Below are 26,360 nucleotides of genomic sequence, written 5' to 3'. Positions count from 1 at the left end.
ACCCCAGCCACCTCACCTCTGTCAAAATGTCAAGTAAACAGAACATCACACCCCAGGGTTGCTAGACCAAACCACCACAGCCATAAATTTTTAAGACAGACACACTGAGCTAAGAGAGAGGGATGTGGTTAATTTTGGAATATTCGGGCTCAGACTCTTGCAGCAAGGGCTTCCTGACAAATGTATATGGAGATGCCGCCTATCTATTCTCTCATTCAGTCAGTAAACCAAAGATCTTTAAAACTCATGGTTTTGATCCATGAGGCTGTGTTTGTTCTAGGTGGTATTTCTTAGGAGGCAGAGAGCGGTGGTCTGGATTGGCCATGTGGTTGCTCTCAGTATTCAGTTGGGAAGTAACAAAAAGTGAACCGTTCCCACTTCAGGTCAAATTTTAATTTCAGTCTGGACTGCTGCCTGAACTTCTGCCCTTGGAAGTAGCTGTGGGAGCAGTAATGTGAACACAACAACTGGAAGGATGGATGAGAGAATATAGATGACTGCTAATTTGATAGCACACAGCAGCATAATCAAGAGCCGAGACATCCAGGGCCAGTGTTGGCCAAGCACTCCTTGGCAAGAGAACTATTGAACAGGGATCTGTCCTGCCCCGCCTTGGCTCTTTAGTGTGGTTTTAAGTGCTGAACAGCTGCTCTCTCAAAATCAGGAACCTCTAAGGCGTCACTCAGAGTCACTAGTCACTTGGGAAAATTTGGACTTATTCAAAATGATTAGGTATGACAGTCTTTAACATCCTCTTGTTTTCATATGTAATTTCACAGCAACAGTCCCAGTCCTGCCTGTAAGGGTAAGAAGAGGTGTGGTAGCTAGATAACTCTTTCAATTTGCCACTGACTGTGTCAATAGTTCTCTCTCTCTTTCAGTAACTACTGAAAACTTTGACGTTCAATGCACCATTAGGGTAGAACAATAACATTGTGAGTAGCATACAGTTTAGCTGAAAGAGCCTTTGATGCTTCTGAGGTCTCCTAGTAGAACATAATGCTTTCAGAATGATGGTTAATCTTTTACTTTAGATCTCATTAGCCAATGTAGAGGCTGCACAAAATTTCTGAAAAAGGCGCATCTTTAAGTGTTCATATAATAGGAACAGGATGTATTGGGCTACATGAAGGACTACAAGTCAGAAACATCTGTGACTTGTTCTTGCTACTGTCTTGTTCAGTGGTCACAGGCTAGTCCTTTAATTCCGTAGTCTTGAATTTCCTGGTTAAAAGCCAGGGGCACTGATATTTATCACCAACTGGAACATTACAGGGTTTTGTAGTACAGTTTGATTTGTATTAGGATTGGAAGGCTTCAAATAAAAATGGACTAATTGTGAACTGGCTCTGTATATAAGAGGACAGGCCCTGCCCTGAATAGTTTTAGGTGCTAAACAGTGAGGGAGGCTGGACTACAACAGAGATTTTGTTATCCCCATTTTTCAAATAGGAATCAGGGCTGTAGAAGATGAAGAGCAAGGATGAGTTCCCACAGGGTAAATTCTGAGCACATGAGTTACAGCGTGGTTACTGCCGCTGTGCTGGTTCCTTGTCCTGTATAGTAACTGCCAGGTACCTTAGTCTGTTTTCACTGAGGACAGATCTAGTTCATATTTGCTTCCTAGTTCACCTCATGGCAATTCTTCTTGTAGCCACATACTGAGTAATCTAGCCAAAATCACAGAAGAGGTATTCAATAACACTATCTATTAGTAAAACCTAGACTTGTTCTCAGGATGCAAGTAATGCTTTCTAAGGATCTTGGTGATGAAAGGTACTGAAAGCGGGTTCAGTATAATGAAAACCATCCTTGGATATCAGCGATGGGTGACACCATCTGATACTTTCATGGTACTGATGCTGAAATCATCAAATATCACAGTCTATTAACACCTTGAATGGGGGGCAGTGGGGTTTCCGGGGTTTCCAGGGTTTCTTGCTAGCTTGCTTCACTTCACTAACTCTTCTGCTCTCTAGCTGGTTAGACTTTGTGGCTCAGACAGCTCATTGCGGTATTTCTTTCCATGGTGAAGACTGCAACACAAGTTACGCCGGGTCAGAGGCACACTTCCAGGCTCCAGAAAACTGCATCTCAGGGACTTTGTAGACACATGTGCTATCCTTGTATTGAGTAGTCCTTATAATTTTTTGTCTTACCTGCTTTGAACCTACAAAACTACTGACAAGTTAGTATCATGTACACTTAGCATCACAGTTTTACTCTAGTATTGTGTATGACCCATCACAAGGGCAGAGGGGGTATGAATGAGCTTTGAAGTGATACTTCCAGGGCATGAATCCACATAAGATATATGTTTGAATGGGCAGAAATAAACTGTGCAACCAGAATAAGAAATTATTTACACATTATTGACTAGCTGTCAGGTTGTTTCCACCTGCAATTTTCCACTCAACCAAAAATGCCCTGGGAGTGTTTTGATATAGTTTCTATGCTGGCACTTAAGTCTAGTGAATCCATTATAGGCAATCTCTTGAAGTTTTATGGCTAGTTTTCTCCCCAGTGGAATTAATTTGGGGGGTTTTTTTCCCTTTCTGGGTCAAATGTCTAGTTTTGTCTTTATCAACCACACCAGTTCTCACTGTATGCTGCACTGTGTAAATGGGCTGGGCAAGGCACCCTCTGTCTCTCAGCTCTGATACTCTTCAAGAGGATACCTAATGTTTAGCCAATCGTTGCACTGACAGTTTTCTTAGTGTGCAAATATCAGCTTTCACTTAGTGAGCCAATGTAATGTAAATAACCCCTGCCAGACAGGCTGGGATTATACTACCTGTTTGAACTGAAAAGGCTGCTTGCCAAAAATAATTTATTTGATTGCATTGGCTGGGTCTGTCAGAGTTTAATGGCACATCATGGTAAGGGGCAATCTTAGAGAAAGCTGGGGACATGTAATATAGAAATGTGTGTGTGCGCTCAGGCCCAAGCAAAAAGATTTGGTGCGACCAGTAAAGCTGTTTATACCTGTTGGTTGCATAAAACTTCATTAATGAAGTCAGTGTAAAATGCAGGGAGCCAAGGTGTTCTGCATAGACAACTTCAGGTTGATCAGGTTTTCTAGGGACAGCAGGAACTCCATAGGTAGCCTCCGTTGTAAAAAATTTTGCATTCAAATGGAAATACATCTCCAGTACCACCACAAAGGCTGAAGACTGGGAGTAAGCAAAGAAATCTCCTCGGTAGATAGCAAAGAAAAGAGGAACAATGTCTTACTTTTCTGGAGTGATTGTACTGCTTGCTGCTCGTGCAACTGCTACAAAGATGACTCGGGAACAAAACTGATTCTGTAGATAGCCGTTGCTTTTGGTGAAGGATGCATGTTGTACCTCTGCAAGAAAGATGCACCACAGAAGAGTAGAGGATCTATAGTCTTCAAACAGGATTGTTACCATATGTGGTGGTAAGACCCTGATGTTCATTTTGTCTCCACTTTGCTTCACCTATTAATATCACTGGAAGCAGGGAGCATGGAAAATGAAAATCTCCTTTTTAAGCTTGGGGTAGGCTAGAAACAGCAGAATTGGCAAGATCCCAAGGTTTGACTCCTAAAACAATAAGCAAACATGACAAATAGAAAGCTTTTCCATTTACAAAACATTAATGTCATTCTAATTAAATTTATGCTTAGATAAAATCTGTGTTCAAATACTACCAATTATGTGTGATATGCTGTATGAAGGAAGGATCCAGAATTTTTAGCCCAATCGCAGAAGGAATAGCTGAACTGAACAACTTATCTATCTACCTATATAGTCTAGTTACCCCTTTCCCACTTCCCCCACCATTTTGCGAACCTTCATCTGTCCAATAAATACGTAGGAACTGATTTCTGACAGAGTTAATTACTTCTAACTGTGCCACTCTTGTTATCTTGCCAGCTTTGACTCACCATCAATTGCTCCAGTACAGATGTTGGCAAGATTAAGAACTCTAGACTCTCTCCATATATGTAATATGTGTGTAATTATTTATATATCTGAACATGTTAGATATGCTGCTGTGGTAGATTGGATCAGTTATTTCATGACTGCTAGGATTTTATGGCCAACTGGCTGTGCTAGATGCCTCAGGCGCAGATACTGAGATGTAATTCCTGCCCTCTGCTGCCTGCTCCAGCCCAGTGCGTTTGTGAGATACTTTCAGTCATGACCCAACAAAGTCTGGGTTAATAAGAATCAGGGAGGATCAAGAGAGTAGCATTGCTTGGATGACATAGTACTTCAGCAAAGGCCAGTGCACAGTATGCTGGAATAAAAAATAGTTTAGGTATCAATAAATAAAACATAGAAATCTGAGTTGGCTGAAAAAATGACACAATTTATCTTCTGATATTTCCATTTCTGACATCTAGAGGCAAACCCGATGCCAGAAACATCAGGGAAGAGATTGAGCAAGGAGGGATTCAAATTGAACTTCTGACTCTGAAAGGCATTTTTAATCAGGTTCCAGGGTCCTGGCTTATATAAATGTAGGAATGCTATTCACCTCCTTTGCAAAAAAAAAAACAACCCCCCCAAAAAAAGCCCACAACAAAAACACCCTAAGGGGTTGTAATAAAAACTCAAATACATTAAAAACAATAAAGATAGTAAAAAAATTTTTAAAAGAAAAGAGTTTTATTGTCAGGAAATTGATTCCAGGGAAGTATACATTTTTATTGTCAGGTTAAGGTTGATTTCGGTTGAACCTTCTCTCAGAAAAATTACAGTGAGATAATCTGCATTGGTGGGGGTAGGAAGTAATTTTTTTTATATGTCTGAGTTGTGTTTGTACATCTCTCAAACTCCCGTTCATCTCTTACTTGGCAGTGGGGTTATATAGCCCTTTCAGCAGCTTTTCCCTAGGGCTGAACACTGCCCTGTAGCATGGAAATCCCAGTTCAGTGACAAAGCAAATGTGGAAGTAGTAAAAAGCTCAAGGTAACGCAATCCCTTTCCTGAGGAGCTCTGAGAAACACTGGTCATCTGCAAAAGAGAGAGATTTGATGAGCACCTTCAGTTCTCACTGTCCCCAGACGTTTATTTTCATGAATTTTACTTCAGGTTATGGTCATTCTCTCTACTCTGCCACACTTTGGTTCCTTGCATGGAGCTGGTGTACACATTGTGAGTGCAAGTCCCTGTACAGTGTGAACAATCTTTTGTTGTTGCCATTTCTAATATTTTCTTGCTGTATTTCTGTGTTGCAGATGTGGATGAGTGCGCTTCAGATTCCCACCAGTGTAACCCCACCCAGATCTGCATAAATACTGAGGGGGGCTATACCTGTTCCTGCACTGAAGGCTACTGGCTGTTAGAAGGCCAGTGTTTAGGTAAAAACCTCATGCGATATGGTATTTGAGCATCTGTGTATGTGTACCTGTGAATAGCTGAAATAATGTCACTGAGCATCTTTGTCAATTACATGGTTAAACCTTCAGCTACATGGAAACTGTCTTTCATCTTTGTAAATGCCAATGGTATGCTTTGCAGAGAGACTCCCTCACGGAACAAAAATATACATGTAAATACCATATGACTAGCATCCATGTAACATGTGGGATTTTCATATTCCCAGTCTGAAGGATTCCCTTTCATATAAGGTCAACCACAAGCATGTATACAAAAAGATTTATTCCCAAATAGACCTGTCCTTTCCACATTGTGGCAGTGTGGACCCAAAGGGATCAGTATTTGATACCAAGAAACAGGGAGCAAATCCCTACATTCAACCAACCCTTTTGCTTGGGGGTGAGAAAAACATTATCTCTGAACTGGGTGCCGTTTCAGTATCTTCCAAGCACTTTTATTTCAATTTTATTATTTTCCTTGCTGCAATGTCCTGTTTGTCCTTTTAGCTCAGCCCTGTTGAAAAAAACCACCCCTCAACAAACAGCACAGGAAAACCTTCCAGCTCCCCTGTCCTCCAGCCCATTCCCCTCACTTGACAGGCCCATGGGATGATGAAGTAGATGTTAATTTTAGGTACAGAGGTAGGACCTAGGAGATAGGAGAAAACTTTTTTTTTTTTAGTTTGCTTATTTTTTTCCACTCAGTGCAGACTGTTTGCTTGCCAGCTCTGCAGAGCTGGACCGTCTTGTCACAACATCTCTGCTGGAAGGAGAATGGGCTTTCCCTGCCCATTCATCCCTGGAGCCTCTCCAGTTATTTTCCAACTTTCTCCTCCCAAGTACCAATTCCAGCGAAGGACTGACTCACGGCTGTTTTCCTAACTACTGCAAACAGCTGCTGTGTAACTCACCTGGCAGGGACAGAGCTGAGCCTCATCCAAGCTGGGCTCTGTGCAGCCATAGCCGCTTTGGGGAGTCACTGTCTTGTAGTTCCCCTGGGATATGAAGTCTCCAAGCCCCCTGCTCCTTAATCTCTGATAATTCCTCTTCTCTTGGGAAAAAAAGCTTGTGCTGGGTGTTGTACACGTGTACGCGATGGGGTGGGGATGAGGAGGGCAGGGAGGGGGATTCTGCTCTGCATCACCTGTTTTGCCACCCATTTACTTCTCCCAGTTACAGCCCAAATGAAAGGGTTGTGTGCAGCATTCAGGATTTGGACATGGATCTAAAGTACTTTACTGCTTGATGGATATACCAGAGAACTGAAATGGCTGCATTGCTGAATTGATTCAAGTATCTGCTTATGCTATTTAAAATAGGCAATAACATCCCAGTCTTGCACACTTAAAATAATCATGGGGTAGATTATTACAAGGCAATGCAAAGAGCTAAAAGCAAATTGTGTTTAGAGTTGCTATATTTTTCCCTAAGTGTCAAAAAAGTCTCAGTTTTCCGTACTTTCCACTGGCCTTGGAGAAGTGATTTTTGCTGGCATAAAGCAGTAAAAACCATTCACCGTAATCAGGGAGCTGGGTTGCGTTTTAGAGATGGGCTTTTTCGGCGCACTGGTAGTAAACCACAGTTACAAAGAGCTACACTTCTATCATCTGCTGTAATTATCCCAGTAAAGTTTATACAGGAGGAGCCAGTACAGCACTATCCACATGACCCTCCCACAAGAAGCAGCCCTGTAAAAGTCCTTATCCTCAAAATGTAGCGCTCTTGAGATAAGAGTCCTGCAAAAACCAAAGCATGTATTTAAAGTAATGCATTGTGTCAGTGAAATGAGGTATTAATTTACTTAAAACCCATCTCACTTTGGGCCAAGCCTACTGCTGGGGTACATACCATAGCTGACCCTGGCCTTTAGGTTATCCTGCTATTTAGAATGCAGTGGGAAATAAAAGCTAGTAAGGGTAAAACTGAGTGTCAGTGTCCTTGTTATTTTACACAGAGAGAGTACTTCCAAGACTTTTGACATTTTCAGAATGGTTTCGTGAGACTTTCTACGGCAAAACTGCCCCAGTGAGGCCAACAACATAAACTTGAAGTGCAGGATGTAGCTACTTATACAGCAGATTCACAACGTTGTTGTTTTTATGGTATTACCACATCATGTAAATGTTCAAGTTGTTCAGGAATTCAGTTTCCCAACACATTCTTAATATTTAACACTAAAACAGGAAGCAGCCGATTTAGCTAACAAATAATAAACTGCTGGAATTCATGCAGATATATATATATACACACATGTGAACCATAGGGAGAATACCATCATTTTGATTTTCACGTGCGTTGGAACCTACGGTGGGGGTCATTTCACCAAAATCTGTGCCTTCCTGCTTTGGTCCTGGCACACTGACTGGAGATAATACACTTGGTTTTCTACTGAACAAACTTAACTTCAAAGCTTTGAGAGTAGCCATTTATAAAAATCTCCATAAATCAAAAGCCAGTTGATACCAAAGGAAATGTAAAGCCTTGGAAAGGTCAGCTACTCCAGGTGTTTCATTCCAGTTTTTAGTCCAGGGGCAAAATTCTTCTAGCACTTGCCATCATACATATCTTACAGCATTTTCTTGTGCTTATAACAGTGAGTAGCATGTATTGCTAATGCTGCAATTCAGCCCAAACTGCTATTTTGGCACTAAATCTACTGTTTACATTTTAGAGTCTATAACTTGTCAGTTAAAAATTAATATAAAATGTGAATGTGACTATTCGGAAAAAAGTCTTTAAAGAATATCCTCTCTAAAAAAAGAAGTATTTAGTAAATACTTATTTCTTTTCTAGTGACTAGCTTTGTGGAGGTAAAAAATGTTTCTATCTTGATTCTGACAAAACTTTGCTACAACATTGGCTGTGCTTGAGCTGATGGGCTACACCAGCTATCAGGTATGCTTCGAGTTAGCTGCTTAAAGGGACTGACTCTGGGATTTCTGATGACGTCACATTAAGCTGAGGATTACAGCAATGACAGACAGTCAGTTCATAGGACATACTGATAGATGTCAGCTGTGGGTAAAAACACATAACTACATTCTTCTGGGTAGAGATGTATGTTAACTATAACTCTGGGTCTGAACACCTGGAAGTTTGGCTGTTATTTCTGTAACCAGTATGCTGGGTTATTTCTGTGTTATTGGTACTGTTGACTCAGTGTGTTTGCTGCTTTGCACCTGCACGTGAAAATGCAGACCACTCTACTTTTCATCTTTCCCATCTATAGATATAGATGAATGTCGCTATGGCTACTGCCAGCAACTGTGCGCCAATGTGCCCGGTTCCTACTCCTGTACGTGCAACCCAGGCTTTACCCTTAATGATGACGGAAGATCATGCCAAGGTACTGTGTATGGTAAACTATGACTGAAATCTTTGGTCCCAACCCAGCAACACCCTTAAAACTTGTTTAGTTTTTAGAATACAAGTAACGTTTCACAGTACCTTGGAGGGGTACAGGTGCAACATGACCAGTGTATTAGGAGAAATACGCACAGAGGCCCAAGCCCCCTAAAATATAGTTACTCAATTCACTGAAATTACCAAGAGTTTAGGCACTGAATTTACTTTTAAAATCTGAGGCTGTGTGACCCATGTGAGACAGGAAAACTCTGTCAGAGCAGTAAATTAGATCTGAGTCTCCCAAGTTCCAGACTAGGGCCCTGAGCATTAGACCACCTTTTGCTGTGATGTGCTACCTCAGTGAAAGTCAACACAACCTCTTCATAAAGCCTCTCCCAAGATAAGCAAGGAGCATCTTCCTACATGCTGCAGGAAATGGTCTGTGCTAATGACATCCAGAAGCTGCTAATGTCCTAAAAGGAAAAAAAAATTTGCTTTTGTCTTAGCCCTAGGTTTCCATGAGGACCATTCCTCCATTGCATTATCTTCCTCAGGAATATCCTGCTGCATTTTGTGTCCGGTCTGTTATGACAAAATCAGTTCACTGGTTTTAAAATTGCAGGATAAAGACAGAAGCATTTGTCATAAATATTTCATCCCCATCTTCCATGTCATTTTTTTGATTGAAGACATTCCCAAAATGCTTCATTTCCATGCATGTCATGTTTCCAACATGCTATTTCCAGGCATCAGCCTGAATCCCGATAAAGAATACTGACTTGCTTATATTTTTTTGGAACAAATCATTCTGACTGTACAGCTAATCTCTTTGAAATGCTTTACAGTAATGAATTGAAAATAAGGTTTGGGGAGAAGTCACTGATGCATTGGGCATTGGTTTCCCATAGATGTGAATGAATGTACAAACGAAAACCCTTGCACTCAGACCTGCGTCAATACCTACGGCTCTTTTCTCTGCCGCTGTGAACCTGGCTATGAACTGGAAGCTGATGGAGTTAACTGCAGTGGTAACTGTCTTTAGTTATTTATTGTCTTGGTTTCTTTCAGTTTTCTTTTTGGTTACTTTAAGTTTTCTTTTTCCAATGTATTGTTTTGTAAATGCTTTTTAAAAAGCTTTTTGCCTTGGTCCATGGTTAGCAGCAGGATAGCTTCAACTCATATGATCTTCTTTTCAGTTAAAGCACACAGCAAATACCCAGAAAAGCACAATGGAGGAGGGCTGCAAACACTTTTAAAGAAATAAGCTAAATATTAAAAAGCTCCAAGATAACAGCAAAACATAAGAAAACACTTTGTAATGCTGAACAGGAAGCTTTATTAGAGCAAATAAAGTAGGGATAGTCCCAGAATATTCTTCCACGATTAAAGAAATACTTCACATAAAGCACTTTTTTCCATTTGTCTGTTGAACGCATGTATTCCTCTTGGTCTTATTACTGCACTCTTCTGCCTGAAACCTTCCCGTTTCCCCTGTATAGCTCTGGCTACACTTCAGAAACAATATATGGTTTCTGAGTACAGCTATTGCTAATCTGTTCAGCACATAGCAGAAGAAACTGTGCTTATGTCACTTTACTTTTTCCTGTCTTGTTTTTGTTTTTATTTTATTGCTTTATTTTAATTGAAGGCAAAACTTATTTCTGTGCTTAATGTTCCCACAGCCTGATAAAATTAGAAAATCCAGCCAATATTTCTTGGAAGGAAAAACACACTGGAAAATACTTGTTTTTTAATTTACAGTAAACAGATGTAACATGCTGTTTCTGAGAGAGGAGACATATGATATGCAGTATGTGTATAGATTAGTGTTTCCAAAGCTGTTTTTCCCTGCAAACCTCCTTATTATAAGGGAAAGAACAAAGACTTAAATCTCTAAAGGGTCTCATGCATTTAACATTTAGAGCTGCAACACCTAACTTAAGTTTGCTGCTTTCTAATGGAGTTTCTGCTTCTAGGTTAGACTCCTGCACCATTTTATGTGCTCCTGAGCTAGTTGGGGGCCTGAACCAGTTAAGTTCAATGCAATGCCACATAAACATTGCCAGTACAAAATGGTGACAGAAGAGATGGTGCTCGAGCCTCATTCACATCTGAGTTAAGCCAGCAAAAGGGAATTTCCACCACCCAGATTTAGAGCAGAAAACCTTTTATTGGCAATTCTGTGCAAGAAAATGCTTGTCAAAGCAGGTCAAATTTCTCTGGATGAGCTTCTTATCACTTCACAAGCAATCACTGCACACTGCTGAGGCTTGCAAAGCGAATGCCTGGTTAGGAGGACACTCCTATGAGACACCCAGGATCCAGATGTACTTCAACAGCCACTGGATTAGTCCATGCCTAACAGCCAGCTTACCTTGAAAATGGGAGGGATCCCTGCCCCAATTCAAGGAGAGAGGCAGAGATTTCAACCTGGCTTTCTCAACATCAGCATTATTTTCTGATCTCAGAGATTTTGCATGTGCATTAGATGTGCTCTGAAATGCCTACCATCTTGTCCTCCACAGGTAGTCAGCAGAATGCAGTAAGTCTTTAGGAACAGCAAAAATGTGTCTGTCCTGTGTGGGCTCAGCAGCAGAAATGTAGGACCATCGGGGCTTTAAATCCCTCCAGCACTTGACAACAGCTAAGCACAGGTTATATGAATCCGATGTGCTGGAGGTCTGGGCTAGGACACTTCGAGGGAGCGGGTGATATCTTGGTCCCTTTATGGAGCCAGCCCTCGGTCCATGTTTTGTCGGGAGGGTCGTTTTTTCAGTGAACTCGCTGGGGCAAGTCACACAACAGGACTATGTAGGTGTAGAGTTCCTTTCATCTCCCTTTTGATAATGTGGTTGCAGCCATAAAGCCACTTTAACATATTTGGACTTCAAATACTTTCTAATCCATCTGCACAAAACACCAGAAGTGTATAAATGGACTGAGCCCAAATTAGAAGAAAGGGAAATTCAGTCTGAAGAGTAAAAGTGATTTGCCTGGGAGAGTCAACATGTCAGATCTGGGAATAAAAACTTGGGAGTTCCTGGCTGGGCTCTGGCCTTTGTTTCTTTCTTCCCCTGAACAGGGAAATGAGGAAATGATTAACTGCAGCCTCCCTCAGTCTAGTGCCTTTGCATGTGTGTTCCCCTCCTCAGCTATGCCTCCACGCGCAGCTCTGAAGTTCGTCTCTCTTGCTTGAGCACAGTTCTGCAGAATACAATGACTAGTCAATTCATGAGTGCAAGGGGAAAAAAGCACAATTTCTGTTTTCAGTCAGAGATTTGACAGACTGATTAACTTCCTGGGTATCTGGGAGATGGCTGGGCCTTCTAGCAGGTCTGACCCAAGCTGGGATGAGCTCTGTAGTCTTGCTGGAATGCCTTGGAAGTAACTGGCTAGAGGCTAAGAAAGATAAAACAGCCAGGGCTGGCTGCAGGAGTTCTGCTGGGACCCATGTGGCCCTGGGAAAGGGAAGTTTTCTCTCGAGAAAAAAAGAAAAAAAAGAAAAGAAAACCACTGCCAAGTCTCTCCTTTCAAATTATAGTTACAGCTTTGTTGTTGGAGTAGCTCTATCTCTGACGTAAAACAGAACTGAAAACATGGCCAACTGGTGACAGGTATTCGAAAAGAAACATAAATAAATAAAAGCCACACGTTGTGTTCAGCAGCAGCTTTGGTTTCCCTAGGAGAAAAATGTTTAACCAAGAACTTGTTGTATAGCATTTTGCCAGGTTGCTGCAGAGCTCTAGGGAGCTGGAGGGTGCCAACCTCCAGCTGGGGTGATGGGCATGTAGTCTGGATGGCCACCCGCCTGTGGGACTGCTCTTTTGACTGTAAAGCCAAAGACACTAAACTTTGTTTTACCACTGCAGACATGGATGAATGCAGCTTCTCAGAGTTCCTCTGCCAGCACGAATGTGTGAATGGGCCTGGTTCTTACTACTGTATCTGTCCTTCAGGCTATAACTTGCTTGACGATAGCAGAAGCTGCCAAGGTAAGAACATTCCTGCGCTGATTAAAACCCAAGGGGACCAGAAAATAGGTCCTGTGTCTGGAAAGAGGTTTTCAAGAATTTAGAATGCTTGATCTTGGCATTGGACAGTGAAATACTCGTAGGGGCCAATTATGTAATTCTGGTAAGAATGTCATCATGTGAATAGTCCCACTGAGGTGAATTGGTGTAAGTAAGACTTTGCTGACGAGGAAACAGCTACACAGGAAAGCCCTCAGATGCTCTCCTCTCTGCTGCACATCTCTCTCTAGTTTTACCATTCTCTAAGGTCAGACAGCTTGAGCAGCCAATTTCTTCTCTATTTTTGCAGCACTTAGCATATGGGAGCTCTCCAATAAGCAGAAATGAATGGAGGAAAAACTGATCTTAAAAGAGAGGCCAGTTATCAAAAGGCCACTTCTCATAGTGCAAGTGTTATGAATTCTGGGGCAATTCCTTAAGATGGAAACCAGTTTGTAAGAGTGGTGTCTTGCACATGTTTCCCTGCTTTAGCCTTTCTCTTGTTTCTTATGTTTTAGATATCAATGAATGTGAAACCAGAAACTTCACCTGCACTCTGCAGCAAACGTGTTTCAATATCCCAGGAGACTATAAATGTTTAGACCCAGTAAGATGCGAGGATCCTTATATCCAGATTAATGAAAAGTGAGTAACATACCCACAGCCACAAAAGCAAATTCTATCTGTGTGAAACGTACCTAGAGTGAACCAAATAAGTTGCATTTTTACAACACAGACATGAAGTGTGTCTAGAGAGCTATACATACATGCTGTTGCTGCATTTACCATTGGTAAGCTTTATAAAAATAATAAATTGCAATTCCTTACCAGGTCACCAGGTGGGATATGATATGATATGATATGATATGATATGATATGATATGATATGATATGATACTCAGATGTGTGGGAAGTTAGACTGTGTCATGGTTTAACCCCAGCCAGCAACTAAACACCACGCAGCCGCTCACTCACTCCCCCCCACCCAGTGGGATGGGGGAGAAAATCGGGAAAAGAAGCAAAACCCGTGGGTTGAGATAAGAACGGTTTAATAGAACAGAAAAGAAGAAACTAATAATGATAATGATAACACTAATAAAATGACAACAGTAATAATGAAAGGATTGGAATGTACAAATGATGCGCAGTGCAATTGCTCACCACCCGCCGACCGACACCCAGCCAGTCCCCCGAGCGGCGATTCCCCGCCCCCCCACTTCCCCGTTCCTATACTAGATGGGACGTCACATGGTATGGAATACCCTGTTGGCCAGTTTGGGTCAGGTGCCCTGGCTGTGTCCTGTGCCAACTTCTTGTGCCCCTCCAGTTTTCTCGCTGGCTGGGCATGAGAAGCTGAAAAATCCTTGACTTTAGTCTAAACACTACTGAGCAACAACTGAAAACATCAGTGTTATCAACATTCTTCGCATACTGAACTCAAAACATAGCACTGTACCAGCTACTAGGAAGACAGTTAACTCTATCCCAGCTGAAACCAGGACAGACTGGAAAAACACTTACCAGTGAGTGGAGAAAACAGCAAGGTTTGTAATGTAATAAGAGACATTTACTTACATTACTAACTGACTTCATATATGCTCAAATGCAGCCTGTTTATTAGTATGAGTATTTCCTGTAAATATTAACTAGCTTATGTCTGGGAAGTACTTTAAAATATTAGATGACAGTTATAGCAGGATACAAATAGTTTCCTACTGCTTAAGTTTAAAAGTGCTGAAAAGTCCACAGACTGATTTGCCTTGTCTAGAAATTGGGTATGTCTTGATGGGGCTGTTAGCACTGTTACTGTCTAAATTTGGCATTATTTGAGCAAGCAAAAAAATAAATCCCACATTTCTAAAAATTGACTGTTTCTTTTACGATTTTGTAGGTATTTGCCTGGGGCTCAAAATATTTCAGCTCCAGACAGATCTCTATATATTCCAGCCCATAGTATTTCATCCATAGTGTTTGCACTAAACCCAATTACTTGGGATTGCTTGGTATTTTATAGAAAGGCAAGAGATTAAGAATCAGCTTCTTTCCATTAGAATTTATTCATGTCTTTACATTGCTTTCTGAACTAGGGCAGCTGAGGAGTGGACACATTCTGTTCTTCCAGTTCTGGGTTCACCTACCTTCAGAGGTGGTAGAGTCTTAAACTGGAATTTGAAATATCTGAAGCTTCTGTATCTAAATTCCTCAGAGCCCAACTATAAAGTCCTCGCAGATCAGCTTGCACCAGAACTCTTGATCTCTGAGCTTTGTGTTTGGTGGCTTTGGGTCATGTCTAGATGTGACTGCATTTAATTTGTGGCAAATGTCTAGAAGTGGTCAGTATAAAAGCCAAGTGAATTCCTTGTATCTGTGTTTTCTGTGGAAGGAACTGGGTGTTTGTAATGCCAGGAGCCTTTTTATGGGGGACATGCCAGATGGGGACATGCCCCACTGTCTGAAATTGGTGTCAGTAATGGAGGTTATAGAAAAAATAGGCAAAAAGACCCAACTCTTTTTCTAGTAAATTCCCCAATATGGCTTTTAGAAATGGACATCCTGCCTCACAACTTTATTAGAGTTCTCTGAAGAAATCAGCAGCATGTGGCTAGGGCACATGGGCTGATGCAGTCTGTTTGGGTTTCCAAAGTCTTCTGAAAAGAACCTCACAAAATGTTAATACGGAAATTAAGCAGCCATAAGTAAGAGAGAAGTCCCTGGCACGCAAGAATAAGAGGTTGGAAGATAAAAAATAAACATGGTATTAAATTATCAGCTTTCACAGTGAAGTTCTGCAGAAGTCTGAGCTGGACCTACTTGTCCAACATATTTGTAAGCAACCCGGGAAAAAGGATAAACCATGAGATGGGCAAAGTCTGCAACAGTATCTGGGAACAGTAGAGAAAAGGATGGGCAGAAAAGAATTACAGAAGGAGCCCCAATGACTGTGCAATAAAAATGGCAGATGAAATTCAGTGTAGATGAATGTAAAGTAAAAAGACAATCCCAAATTTACAAATTAAATAAAGAGCACTGATCTGATCATAATCTGTCCAAACTGAGATTTGAGGGTTGTCATAGGTAGTTCCATGATCTGCAGTACTCACTAGAGGTCAGAAAAACAATCTGAATTTGAGGTGTTAATAGGTAGAGAATATCCTTAGAGCATGTGCCATTGTGCACCCATGTCTTCAAGACTGTGCAGTTCCTTCCCCCCCTCTCAAAAGAAATATAACTGGACAAAGGTTCATAAAGAGCAGTGAGGATGATCAAAAGTATGGCATAGCTTCCTTGTGAGAAACAACTAAGTTAGAACTCTTCAGCCGTGAACAGAGTCAAATATGAAACCCTGAGTTGTGTGAGGAGAATGAGCAGGGATTGACTGGCTGCTCTCCTTTCAATAGAAGAGCTGGGAGCATCAGATGAAGTCAGCAAGGGGCAGTGCAGAGAGAGGTGAAGGGAGCTGCGGAGCTCCTCGCCGCAGGGGGCTGTGGATGCCAAACATTCATGTGGGTGTAAAGGGAGGCTGGACAAGCTGATGGATAAGAAATGCATTAAGGGCTGATGAATACACAGAAGACATCTTGGTTTCAAGAATTTCCTGTGTCACAAACAGTTGGAGGCTGTTGGTGGAAGTGTCATATGCTTGGCTTGCTATCCTGATCTTCCTTAGGGCTCTGCATTTAATGCTAGAGCTTTAGTTTGATCCAGGATGTCTTGCTGTATGTTTTCATATAGTATATAAAAGATTGTTAAAAAAATAATACAACATTTACATAGCACCATCAGTGAAATGATCCAATAATTAATATTATTTGGGAGACAGTTCAGTTTAAATTACTATCAGAACAAACATGTACCAGGTACCCTACACCTGCAGAGCCGCTTTAAAGAAAATACAGATCTTGAAGTGATCTAAGGAGACAAAGGATGCCATGATATTTTGACATAGAACACAAGAAAAAGAAAGCAGGGATATAGATAGGACAGAATAGCAACACAGAGAATACTAAAAGTGAGAAAATTCACTACAAGTTTCATTGATTCTTTTAGCTGGTCGACAACATTATTTGTTTATTTATTTATGCAGCTGTATTTGCATATAAAGAATCAAATATTACAGGAATTTGTAACCCCTGATGACAATCCTATCTCTGACAATTAGCCGCTGCATGTGTCCAGCTGAAAACACCGGTTGCAGAGATCAGCCTTTCACCATCTTGTACAGAGTGATGGATATGGTGTCTGGGCGTTCTGTGCCTTCTGACATTTTTCAGATGCAAGCAACAACTCGCTACCCTGGAGCCTATTACATCTTCCAAATCAAATCAGGGAACGAGGGCAGGGAATTCTACATGCGGGTAAGTCTGGTGCTCACTGAGAGAAAACACAGAGTACCTTCTCGTTAGCTGACTGTCCTTCTGATAGCAGAACTCAGTTTTTAATGAATATCATTTAAACCTTCAGTATGAGGCATTTTTACATGCAGACATGCAGAGTGGTGTGCTAATCTGCAGGGGCTGCTGGCTGTTTCAGGAAGGTAACCTACCCAAAGCAAACATGCTTGTTTTACAAGACACTAGTTTCAGGGAAGTCCAGGGCTGTACCCATGTCTGAGAATAGCTCAGGTCTCCCATACTCAAGAGAAACTATTGTGCCAAACTTTTTTTTCTTTGATGCACAATCAGTAATTGTCACTGAAAGAGTCAATGTTTCTCATTTGTTGGATTAAACTCTTCATTGGAAATTTAAAATCCTGAAAACTAAAAAAGTAAGCAAAAAATGGCCCTTTATCCCAAGAATTGACTTTCTGGGTTCTTTGCGTTCATTTATTATATATTTTTTTTCACTGAGAACACACATTTTATGTGGACACTGTTAGAGAAAACACAACTGATTTTTTTTTTTTTTTTAAATCTGAGTTTTCCTCAGAAGACATCTGTGTTCCCCAGCCATCTTTTCTGCACCTCTGACATGCAGGGGTGATGGGAAGTGTCTGCACAGAATGAGGCAGAGACACCAGGGTTGATGGCATTCAGGAGGTTGATTTTTAACCCTAGGCAAAACCTGGTTTTGACATTCACATTAAGTGATGTTCAGTGGCCGTTGATGGCTCCCACACCTCACAGAAACCGGTAGTGTGATAGATTCCAACACACATTTCTCACAAGAGCCTCAGTTTCTTACCGTAAAAAAAGGAAAATGTTTCGAAATCCCAAAGCGACAAGCAGTCCGGGACCGATCATCTACATCTCACAAGAGCGTTCCCGCTGCAGTCACTCCTGATCCCACCGCCCTTTTCCCCTCATCTGGGTCGATCCACCAGACGCTAAGGCTCCAGCGACCAGCACCGTTCCTCGAGCCCGTAGTTTTCTTTTACCTATTTATCACCCACCCAGTCGCTCGTCACCCGAAGCGCTCGGCGGGCGGCAGCAGCATCGTCCCCGCGTCAGGCTGGTAGCCAGCAGGTGGTGCCTGTTCGTTGCTTTGGGAAGAGCGGGAGCAGCGGGCGGGAAGGCAAGGGGCGCTGGGGCGGGGCGGGGCGGGGCGGGGAAGGGAGGCTGCTCCCCGGGGGCTGAGGCGCCAGGGCCCGCGGCCCGGGCAGCCCGCCCGGCTCCTCCTCACGGCTCCGTCGGGCTCCTCTGGTGAGAGAGAAGGCAAACGCCCGGCTTCGTGGTAAACCAGGTCCCGCTTTGTGTACCGAAGTTTCTGCCGGAAAACAAATTGCGCTTGGTTTTAACGTCAGAAGCTCTGGTTTTTAAATGCTCATAATCCACTGTTCCGGCCCGATATTTCAAAGGCCTGCTTCCACTTACTAAAAGACAGATTTTTCTGAAGTGCTTTCACGTATCTAAAGCCCTCTTCAGAGGGTAAGGTTTTGCGACATTAATATAATGCAAGTATACAACAAACCCTGATCTTGTTCACATAGGAACGTCTGTTGTCCAAGCTCTGTTAACGTAATCCCTTCTTGGTGTTCGCTGCTTCAGAGTAACAGCGTTCTTTACATCAAACAAAATAAAAAAAGGTGTCACGACTTGTTTATGCCCTAAATCCATGTTTTCGTCTTTTTCCATTTGGACAATAGCAAGTTTCTATGTTCAATAGCTCCTTTTATGTGCAGGGCTCCCAAAGGCTTTACAAACTGTAGAAGGTGGTAGCTCCTACAAAACACTGAAATGGAGCCAAATGCTGAAACAAAGCCATCTCTCCTATGAATTCCAGTGGTTTCAAACAATGCAACAGAAAACAGTTATTTTGGCTGCTTGAAGACCATAGTGAGACAACAGTTTTCAAGAGCCGTTTTTGAAAATCTCACCTGCTTTCTCTTGTTTTGTGCACAGCAAACAGGACCGATCAGTGCTACTCTGGTGATGACCCGCCCTGTGAAGGGGCCCCGTACTATTCAGTTGGACTTGGAAATGATCACTGTTAACACCGTTATCAACTTCAGAGGAAGCTCTGTCATCCGGCTGAGGATATACGTATCACAGTACTCCTTCTAAACCTTGAGTTTGTGCCCTGGAAACATTAAAACAAAAGAGACGGTTCCTCCTCTGCAGAACTCTCTCCTCAGAAGCCAGTACGTATAGCAGCTCCAAACCAAATCAGTATTTCCACAGACCCGGTGGCCTATGCCTGTCTGAGGAGGGAGGCCTCTTCATGCACAGTCCCTGTCAGGATGCAGACATCTGAAGATGTATTGTCAGCAGATCCCATATGATTCTCTATGTGGTCATATATTTTAAGGACTCTTCTTTCCATTGTAAACACTTCTAGGGTATGAGTCTATGTTTGAAAGACTGTGAACCTTTGTAGCTCCAAGGCTGCTTAGCAAAAAGCACCAAAGAAACTGAGGAAAAAGCTGGCTTTTGCAATCTTGCCTTTTTTTTTTTTTTTTCATTATAAATGGAAAGCAGACAAACAAGCAGAAACAGAAACCAAAAGCCACCTATTGAAACAAGGGATCTCAGAAGTGCTAACTTACATTCCCAATTATCTCTGGAATTATCAGTCAGGCACTTTGTCTCAATTCACCCTGCATTTGTCTTAGTTTCACCCGTTTTTTTCTTTGATTCTATTTTATAGTTAAAATTCATTGTAAATTCATTCCAAAATACATGTTGTACTATGTAATCTTTTACTTTCTAACAAAGTGTCACGTGTTTGGGTTCCTTCCTGTATTAAATCTTTCTATATAACAGAGTTCATAGAAATCTATCACTGGATGGTATGTTTTACAATATTTAGGATGTTATGCTTATTTACACCCAGGCTCTTTGACACAGGCCTCCACTGCCAGAATAGTGGCCAGGGACTTTAAAGCAGACAAGAATCAGAACTTTATTTTTTCCTGTTTTCCTGAGTGTGATAGTTGCAAACAGTTTGTAATGGTTATAAGGTAGTGATACTAACTCTGTAGTTAAGGCTGCAACTAATCTCCTGTTTAAAGACCACTCAGCTCAGACCTGTCCAAATTCCTTCAGAAAAAATGAATTGTTCCGTTCACGCGCAGTCTCTCTCCTACATTGCTAACATTGGGAAAAATAAGCTGAAAAGGACTTGGACCAGTCTTATCATTCATGCCTCTGCCACAAAGCAGACCCCACTATACCAGTACCCAGCCCTCAAATGATGGGATCCTACAGTTTCCATAGGCAATGTCTTCTCAGGTATAACTGCTGTAACCGATAGAAAGTTTCTCCTGAAGTCTAATCTGACTCTCTGCTGTTGTAATTTAAATCCATTGCTTTTTACCATACTTCCAGTAGAAATAGAGAACAGTTTGTCTCCCCCTTTGCAGCAGTCTTTAACATGTCTGAAGACTGTTGTCATGTCTCCCCTCAGACTGTTCCTTTCTAGTCTAAACAAACCCAATTCTTTTGGTCTTTCCTCATACATCGCATTTTCTGGACCTTTGATCATTCTTGTTCCTCTCATCTGGATTCTCTCCAGTTGGTTCACATCTTTCTTGAAGTGCAGTGCCCAAAACTGTGAAAAATATTCCAGCTGAGGCCTCACAGTGCAAAGCTAAATCTATATATATGTTTAGGAGTTTGAAAAAAAAAAATTGTATAGTTTGGAGGTATAATGCTTACCTTGTTGAAGCCACTGGCAGTTTGGTCTTTTATTTTAGTAGGGATGAGGGTTCATATGCCTTGTTCTTAAATTTCTCTGAAGCAAGTTCTTTTGCTTCTTCCCCCGCTTTTTCCTTATTGGCTTATTTGCTCTCCAGCATTGCTAGGGCAGGAAAGACAACCTTTGCTTCATCTTTTTGACAACTGGAAGTGCTTAATGCTACTTGGGAAAAGAAGTTTATGAAGATTATAATGCAAGCAGGCTGGAGCAGAGTAGAAGCATTATGTGAGGTCTTCATTAAAGTGAAGTATTAAATGGGAGATTACAGACTCAGAAAGTTATCACAACACGGACTGCATGACACAATCAGAAAATTGACTCTCTTCTTCCTAATAAGCTTTGTGAGTTAGTCTAGGGTTGGTTTTCCCTAGCTTTAATAGAGACTCTGCTCTTTTTACTTGTACTCAGCTTGAAGGAAGTCCTGATGCAATGGCTCACAGCAATGAAATGCTGAGTTGAGTGTGATTTAGCAGCTTTCATGTCTTAATGGTTTAGTTTTCTCTGTGCTGCTACAACGTCCTGGGATCCTGTGCCTCAGAGCTCTGTATGCAGGCTGTCCTTTATTGTAAAAACAAAAAGGCTGGAGCCTGACTCCAGGGTTTAGTGGGCCAAGGTGAAGGCAGGGAGCCAACAAGTTTTGTGAGTAGCTGACTTGGAGGAGATAAATGTAGAGGAAATGTGCAGGGAAATATCAGAAACAAGAATGTGTTTCCTGAGTGTATCATGGCTCATCATATACCACAGTCTTGGAGGGGAAAATAGAGATGACCAGGAAGGAGGAATGCTAGTTTATAACCATGGGGCTAAAAGTGCTTATGTGTCCCAGACAATGGAAGTGAGACATGGGAAACAAGCAGGCTCTGGTGGCCCAGAGAGGAGACAAGAGGCAGGCAGGGTCTTGCATTAAAGATGCTAAACTCTTAACATACTGAAAGTTTTGCCACTGCTTAAAAGCCCCTTTTTGCCCCTTTTGTGCCCCTGTGTTATGGCTTCTTCATGCCCAATTGAGGAGTCCTCTCTCTTCCTGCCATCACATCACCTCCTGGAGAGGAAGTGCACCCTGTTAGACATCAGACAGTTTCTCACTTCTGGGCTGTTCTCCCATGGCCCCCACATACCAACCTGATTTAACCCTAATTTAGAAACATCAAAACCCAGAGGAATTCCATAACAAAACACTTTGTTAAAAGAGTAAAGCTTGAATGCTTGGTTTTAGCAGGGTCCAGCAAATACTCATAAAACAATATTACACTTTCTATATAAACATTCTGCGCCTTAAAAAAAAAAGTGAAAAGTCTGGAAACAAAGGAATTCAGCCACTTCTCAACCGCCATAACATCTTTCATCACTCACTATCACTCCAGCCAACTTTAACTTTGCCAAAATATATGCCAATCTCAAAATAATAAATTATTAGCAGTTTATAACATCTAAACTCTCCATTTCCTAGTCAGGGGTCTGTTTCCAATAGACCATCACAGGCTCGTATAGTACAGCAGTTCTCACCAAATAAAAAAAAGGACTGTGCATGTCAGGTTTTTACAGCATGAAAGTTAAAAATGCAATCTTGCAACTGCTGTATATGTTCATTTTCTCCTTTGAGGCCAAGCCTCCCTACAAGCAGACAGAATTCCAGGTCTGCTCAGAAAATGATTCTTTATTCTAACCTACTGCAGAGGATTTTCTAACACAAAGAGTTTTACCATATGGTTAATAGACAATATTCTGGCCAGCACGAGATGAGGGCACTGACCATGGTCTGGGTATGTGTGGCTTCCCTCGGGCTCTGCTCTGACATGCTCCTTGCCCAGGGTGGCACAGCTGTTCCCTGGCCGAGCTGGGGAGGGACAGCTCTTTGCCTCTCCTGCATGTCGGCTGTCATGTCTGTTTAAATGAGGGCCCTCGGGAGAAAGACTGCCTCTCACTATGTGTTTGTACAGCACCTATTGCCAGTGCAATAATTGGAATAAAAGTAAACAAAAGCAGAAATGGCAGTACTCTTTGATACAGATTGCAATGATTGGGAAGGAGAATCTATTCTGATAAATGAACCACGTGATTCATGCTAGTCGGGCTAGGTGCCAGAGGGAGAAGAATGGCAAGAGATGAATCATCCAGCACTGTAGAGCTGAATGGGTCCTATCATCTGGCTTATTTGACTTTGAGATATTTTTAGGGGATTGACTTTTTTTGACACAGACAACAAAATGTTATTTCACCTAAGAGTTTGCTGGATCCCGCAGAATCTCTTTTCAACTAGTGCTTCTCTGACAACAATAAGTTTGCTGAGAATAACTAAGATTCTTTGAGTACCTGGTCATCCATGATCACCGAGTGTCGTGTCCGGGGCCATTCACACAGAGCTTTCTCCTTTTCAAGTTGGGGGCCTGTACTCATATTTACCTTTTTTTGGCTCAGCTTTTAGAAGAGTCAACTTTCATTGTCTCATAAACATGGTATCAGCATCAGCAGAACTTACATATTCATTTTTCTCTGTCTAGAGCAAGCAGCGCAATAGAATCAGTACGGTTTGTGGTCATTCAAGTTCTCCAGTCTGGCTTATTCATGGAACATGCTACTGAATATTTTCCGTAGCATGTAGCTGTATTAGAACCCAATGAAAATTTCATAGCACAAAGATGTTAAAAAAAAAAAAAAGGAATAAAAGTATGCCCTAACGTTATTCAAGCCTGACAGACATTATTATTAAAATAAATCTCTATCCTGGTTGGACAAAACCCTCAGCTGGTGTTAATTTGCATGACTGCCGCTCTTTAATGGAAAGATAAAAAGTATCCTTAGGATTTTCCCTGTGTGTGTAAAGCACTGTGCATACACCTGTATACAAAGAGAATTTACAGAAGCTAAAACTAGTTGTGGTAGTGTAGCTCTGCATTTGGAAGTCAAAGAGTTGTAAGACAACACGGCACAAACAAATTGTGTTTCCTCATCTGACATGAATGCAGATAAGTGATTTATACGCCTCACATTTTGTTGTTTTAAGTCTTTGAACCAATTCTGAATAGCTCAACCCCAAAGCAGGTGCCATGCATGAAGACTGAGGCTGATGGTCATAACTAGACTTTCGGGGATTCTGCAGAAAGCCTGCCCAGAAAGGTGACCTGTGCTGAAGGGTCAGTGCCATAGGAAGTGTAATGGTCCAGAGGTATTTGTGCAGGGATGTCTCTGATCCTGCAGCTGCTTCTTTCCTTGCCTGTTTCAGTGCAGAGTGCATCTGATGTTTATAAGTGTGCACATCAGAGGTGGAAATCTCACCTATGCCAGTTCTTGGTTCAAATTTCTGAGATCCCTCTAGTGGTTTCCACTGGCCAAACTAATTCCCCCTGTAACTCCACTAATATTGTGGGTCACATGAAGGAGAGTTTGGGTACAAGGCAGGTACACTTTTACACCAGCAAGTGAATAATGATGCAGTAACCTTGATGTAAAAATTGAGGAATGTAGCTGGGTAGCAAAGGGATCTTTAGAAAACACTTCAGCAACCAAAAATTCCTGAAATATTCAATTTCTGTCCATTCCCTCCTGTATCCCAGAAGTCATTTATTCTCCCTTTTGAGTTTGTCCTGGACAAGTGATCTCATTATGGTCATGCACTGCAAGCACACGCTGAGTGAGCTCCACTTCGCCTCTGGCACTACGTAACATTTTTCACTTTGCTTTTTGGAGGTCAGTTGTAGGCTATGTGTGTCTTCAACGCTCTGACTGACCTCACTTGCTTTTCTCATAGCCAAGGCAGATCCGTTATTTCCCTGCCAGGTTCCTTTGCACCCATGATCTGTCAACAAGCTCTTCACATGTTTCACTGGAAATGCAGGCAGTGTTGTTGGCCCATTTGCTGCTTTTGTACCCCACTCCCTCGGCAATGTTGGTAGGCACCCTCACAGCAAAGTATTAGGTCTGAATGGCTGAAGTGATTGCCCAGCTTGCTGGCAGTGCCTGGCTTCATGAAGAGGATTAAAAAAACCCCCACAACCTCCCAGTTTTGAAGGCGACAGATGCTCTTTTAGGTCCTGATGAATCACTTTTCCCCTGAAGTTGTGTCTATATCATGCTGGCTTGATAGTCGCAAAGCTTTTTAAGAAGCCTGATAAGGACATGCTTATGCAATACATCCTTAGGCTCTTCATGCCTTGGATGAGGTTTTCCCAGTTTGCAGAGAGTATTATTTGGCCCAGTCAGAGAGAGTGCAATGTGATCACCGCTATGCTGAAGTCAGTGATCGCTAACCACCTTACATCAGGTCTGGATTTAGCCCAGTTTTAAGTCTTGAATTTCAGTGTCAGTGGTATAAATGTAAACAGATATGTATTATTTTTACAGTAGAGCTGAAACATTGTTTCCAGTAAATAAACAGTAGTATGATTGCAGTATCTCTTTCTCTGTGGGCACAATCTTTGCGTACTTTAAGATTTCCTGAGATATCCTTTGAAACTTCAGAATTTCCTCTGGTATTTCAAGCTATTCATTGATGTGTTTCCATGAATGATTCCTCACCCCTGTTCTTCGAAGGCCAACCCAGGCACTTGACTCTACATATTGTTAAAACATCAAGCTACACCCAAGCCTTTGCAGAGTCACAGCTCATGCATCATTCATAGAAATTGTTCCTCTCTGTAACCTATAAGGGATTATGTTGACTTCCTTGAGATTCTGCAGTGTTCCAAGTAATGCATGTGCATGTGTTTTTCAAGACTGGGACCTTACTCTGGAGATTGTTCATCAGCAACTTGCTGCAAATGTTCTGTATTCTACATGTGAAATCATAGCTACAAAGGTTAGTTTTGACAAAATCCTCAAAACATATGGTGTTTCCTGGCTGCCTACACATAGTGCAAACACAATTCAAAAGTCCAGCATCAGAGTTCTCCAGTATTCATAAGAAATCACTGTTTTTATGAAACATTTTGGTCAGTAAACTAATTTTGTGGATTATGTGAAATGCAAACAGAGGCAGAAGGCCTGCCAAGACTACACAGATTTGTTATTCAAATCAGTATCCCCAAGAAAACCTGAATCTAGTTCATAATTTAAAAATATTCCTTTGACATCTGATGCCATTTAGGTAGGGGAGGGGGACAGAAAAACTGGCTGCTTCCAAAACAACAGCAGTTGCTCTATAGAGATCCTGGGGCTCCTACAGCGATCAGAAACACCTGTCAGCCCAAGTTTGCACCCCAGGTCAGTGAGGAAGGCGCAAAACTCATAGAGACATGTCCTCGGCTGGAGGAGAGATATCTTCATTGACTTCTTAATGATGTCAAGTGGAGTTTTACTTCATAAAGTGTATAAAATTTCTCATTGTGTTTATACATCTATGGAAAATTTAAAATGACAGGACCAAGCTATTGCCTACCACATGCATACTACCTGCAGCAAGCTCTAGCATATCACTTTGCCATTCCCCAGGGTTGTGCTCACTCAGAATTTCCCAGTCTGATTTGGTGTGAGTTACAATGGTATAAGTGACAGCACTCAGTTCACAGCAGTGTAAAGTTATTCCT

The 26,360-nt window shown here is 41.8% G+C and overlaps 1 protein-coding gene across 1 annotated transcript in view; it reads left to right on the top strand.

Moving 5' to 3' along the window:
• Positions 1–25,229, top strand: part of FBLN5 (fibulin 5) — a 53,600-nt gene extending 28,371 nt beyond the window's left edge. The window contains exons 5-11 of the mRNA XM_052783006.1: positions 5,210–5,332; positions 8,580–8,696; positions 9,604–9,723; positions 12,565–12,687; positions 13,224–13,350; positions 16,865–17,060; positions 19,044–25,229. Of these exons, the coding sequence (XP_052638966.1) occupies positions 5,210–5,332; positions 8,580–8,696; positions 9,604–9,723; positions 12,565–12,687; positions 13,224–13,350; positions 16,865–17,060; positions 19,044–19,205 (968 nt within the window). The 3' untranslated portion in view covers positions 19,206–25,229. The remainder of the gene's footprint in view (positions 1–5,209; positions 5,333–8,579; positions 8,697–9,603; positions 9,724–12,564; positions 12,688–13,223; positions 13,351–16,864; positions 17,061–19,043) is intronic.
• The last annotated feature ends 1,131 nt before the right edge of the window (positions 25,230–26,360 follow it).

Source organism: Harpia harpyja, chromosome 3, assembly GCF_026419915.1.
Source record: "Harpia harpyja isolate bHarHar1 chromosome 3, bHarHar1 primary haplotype, whole genome shotgun sequence".
NCBI classification, from domain to species: Eukaryota; Metazoa; Chordata; class Aves; order Accipitriformes; family Accipitridae; genus Harpia; species Harpia harpyja.
Note: the sequence above shows the minus strand (reverse complement) of the source record. Positions and strands in the feature narration are given on the sequence as shown.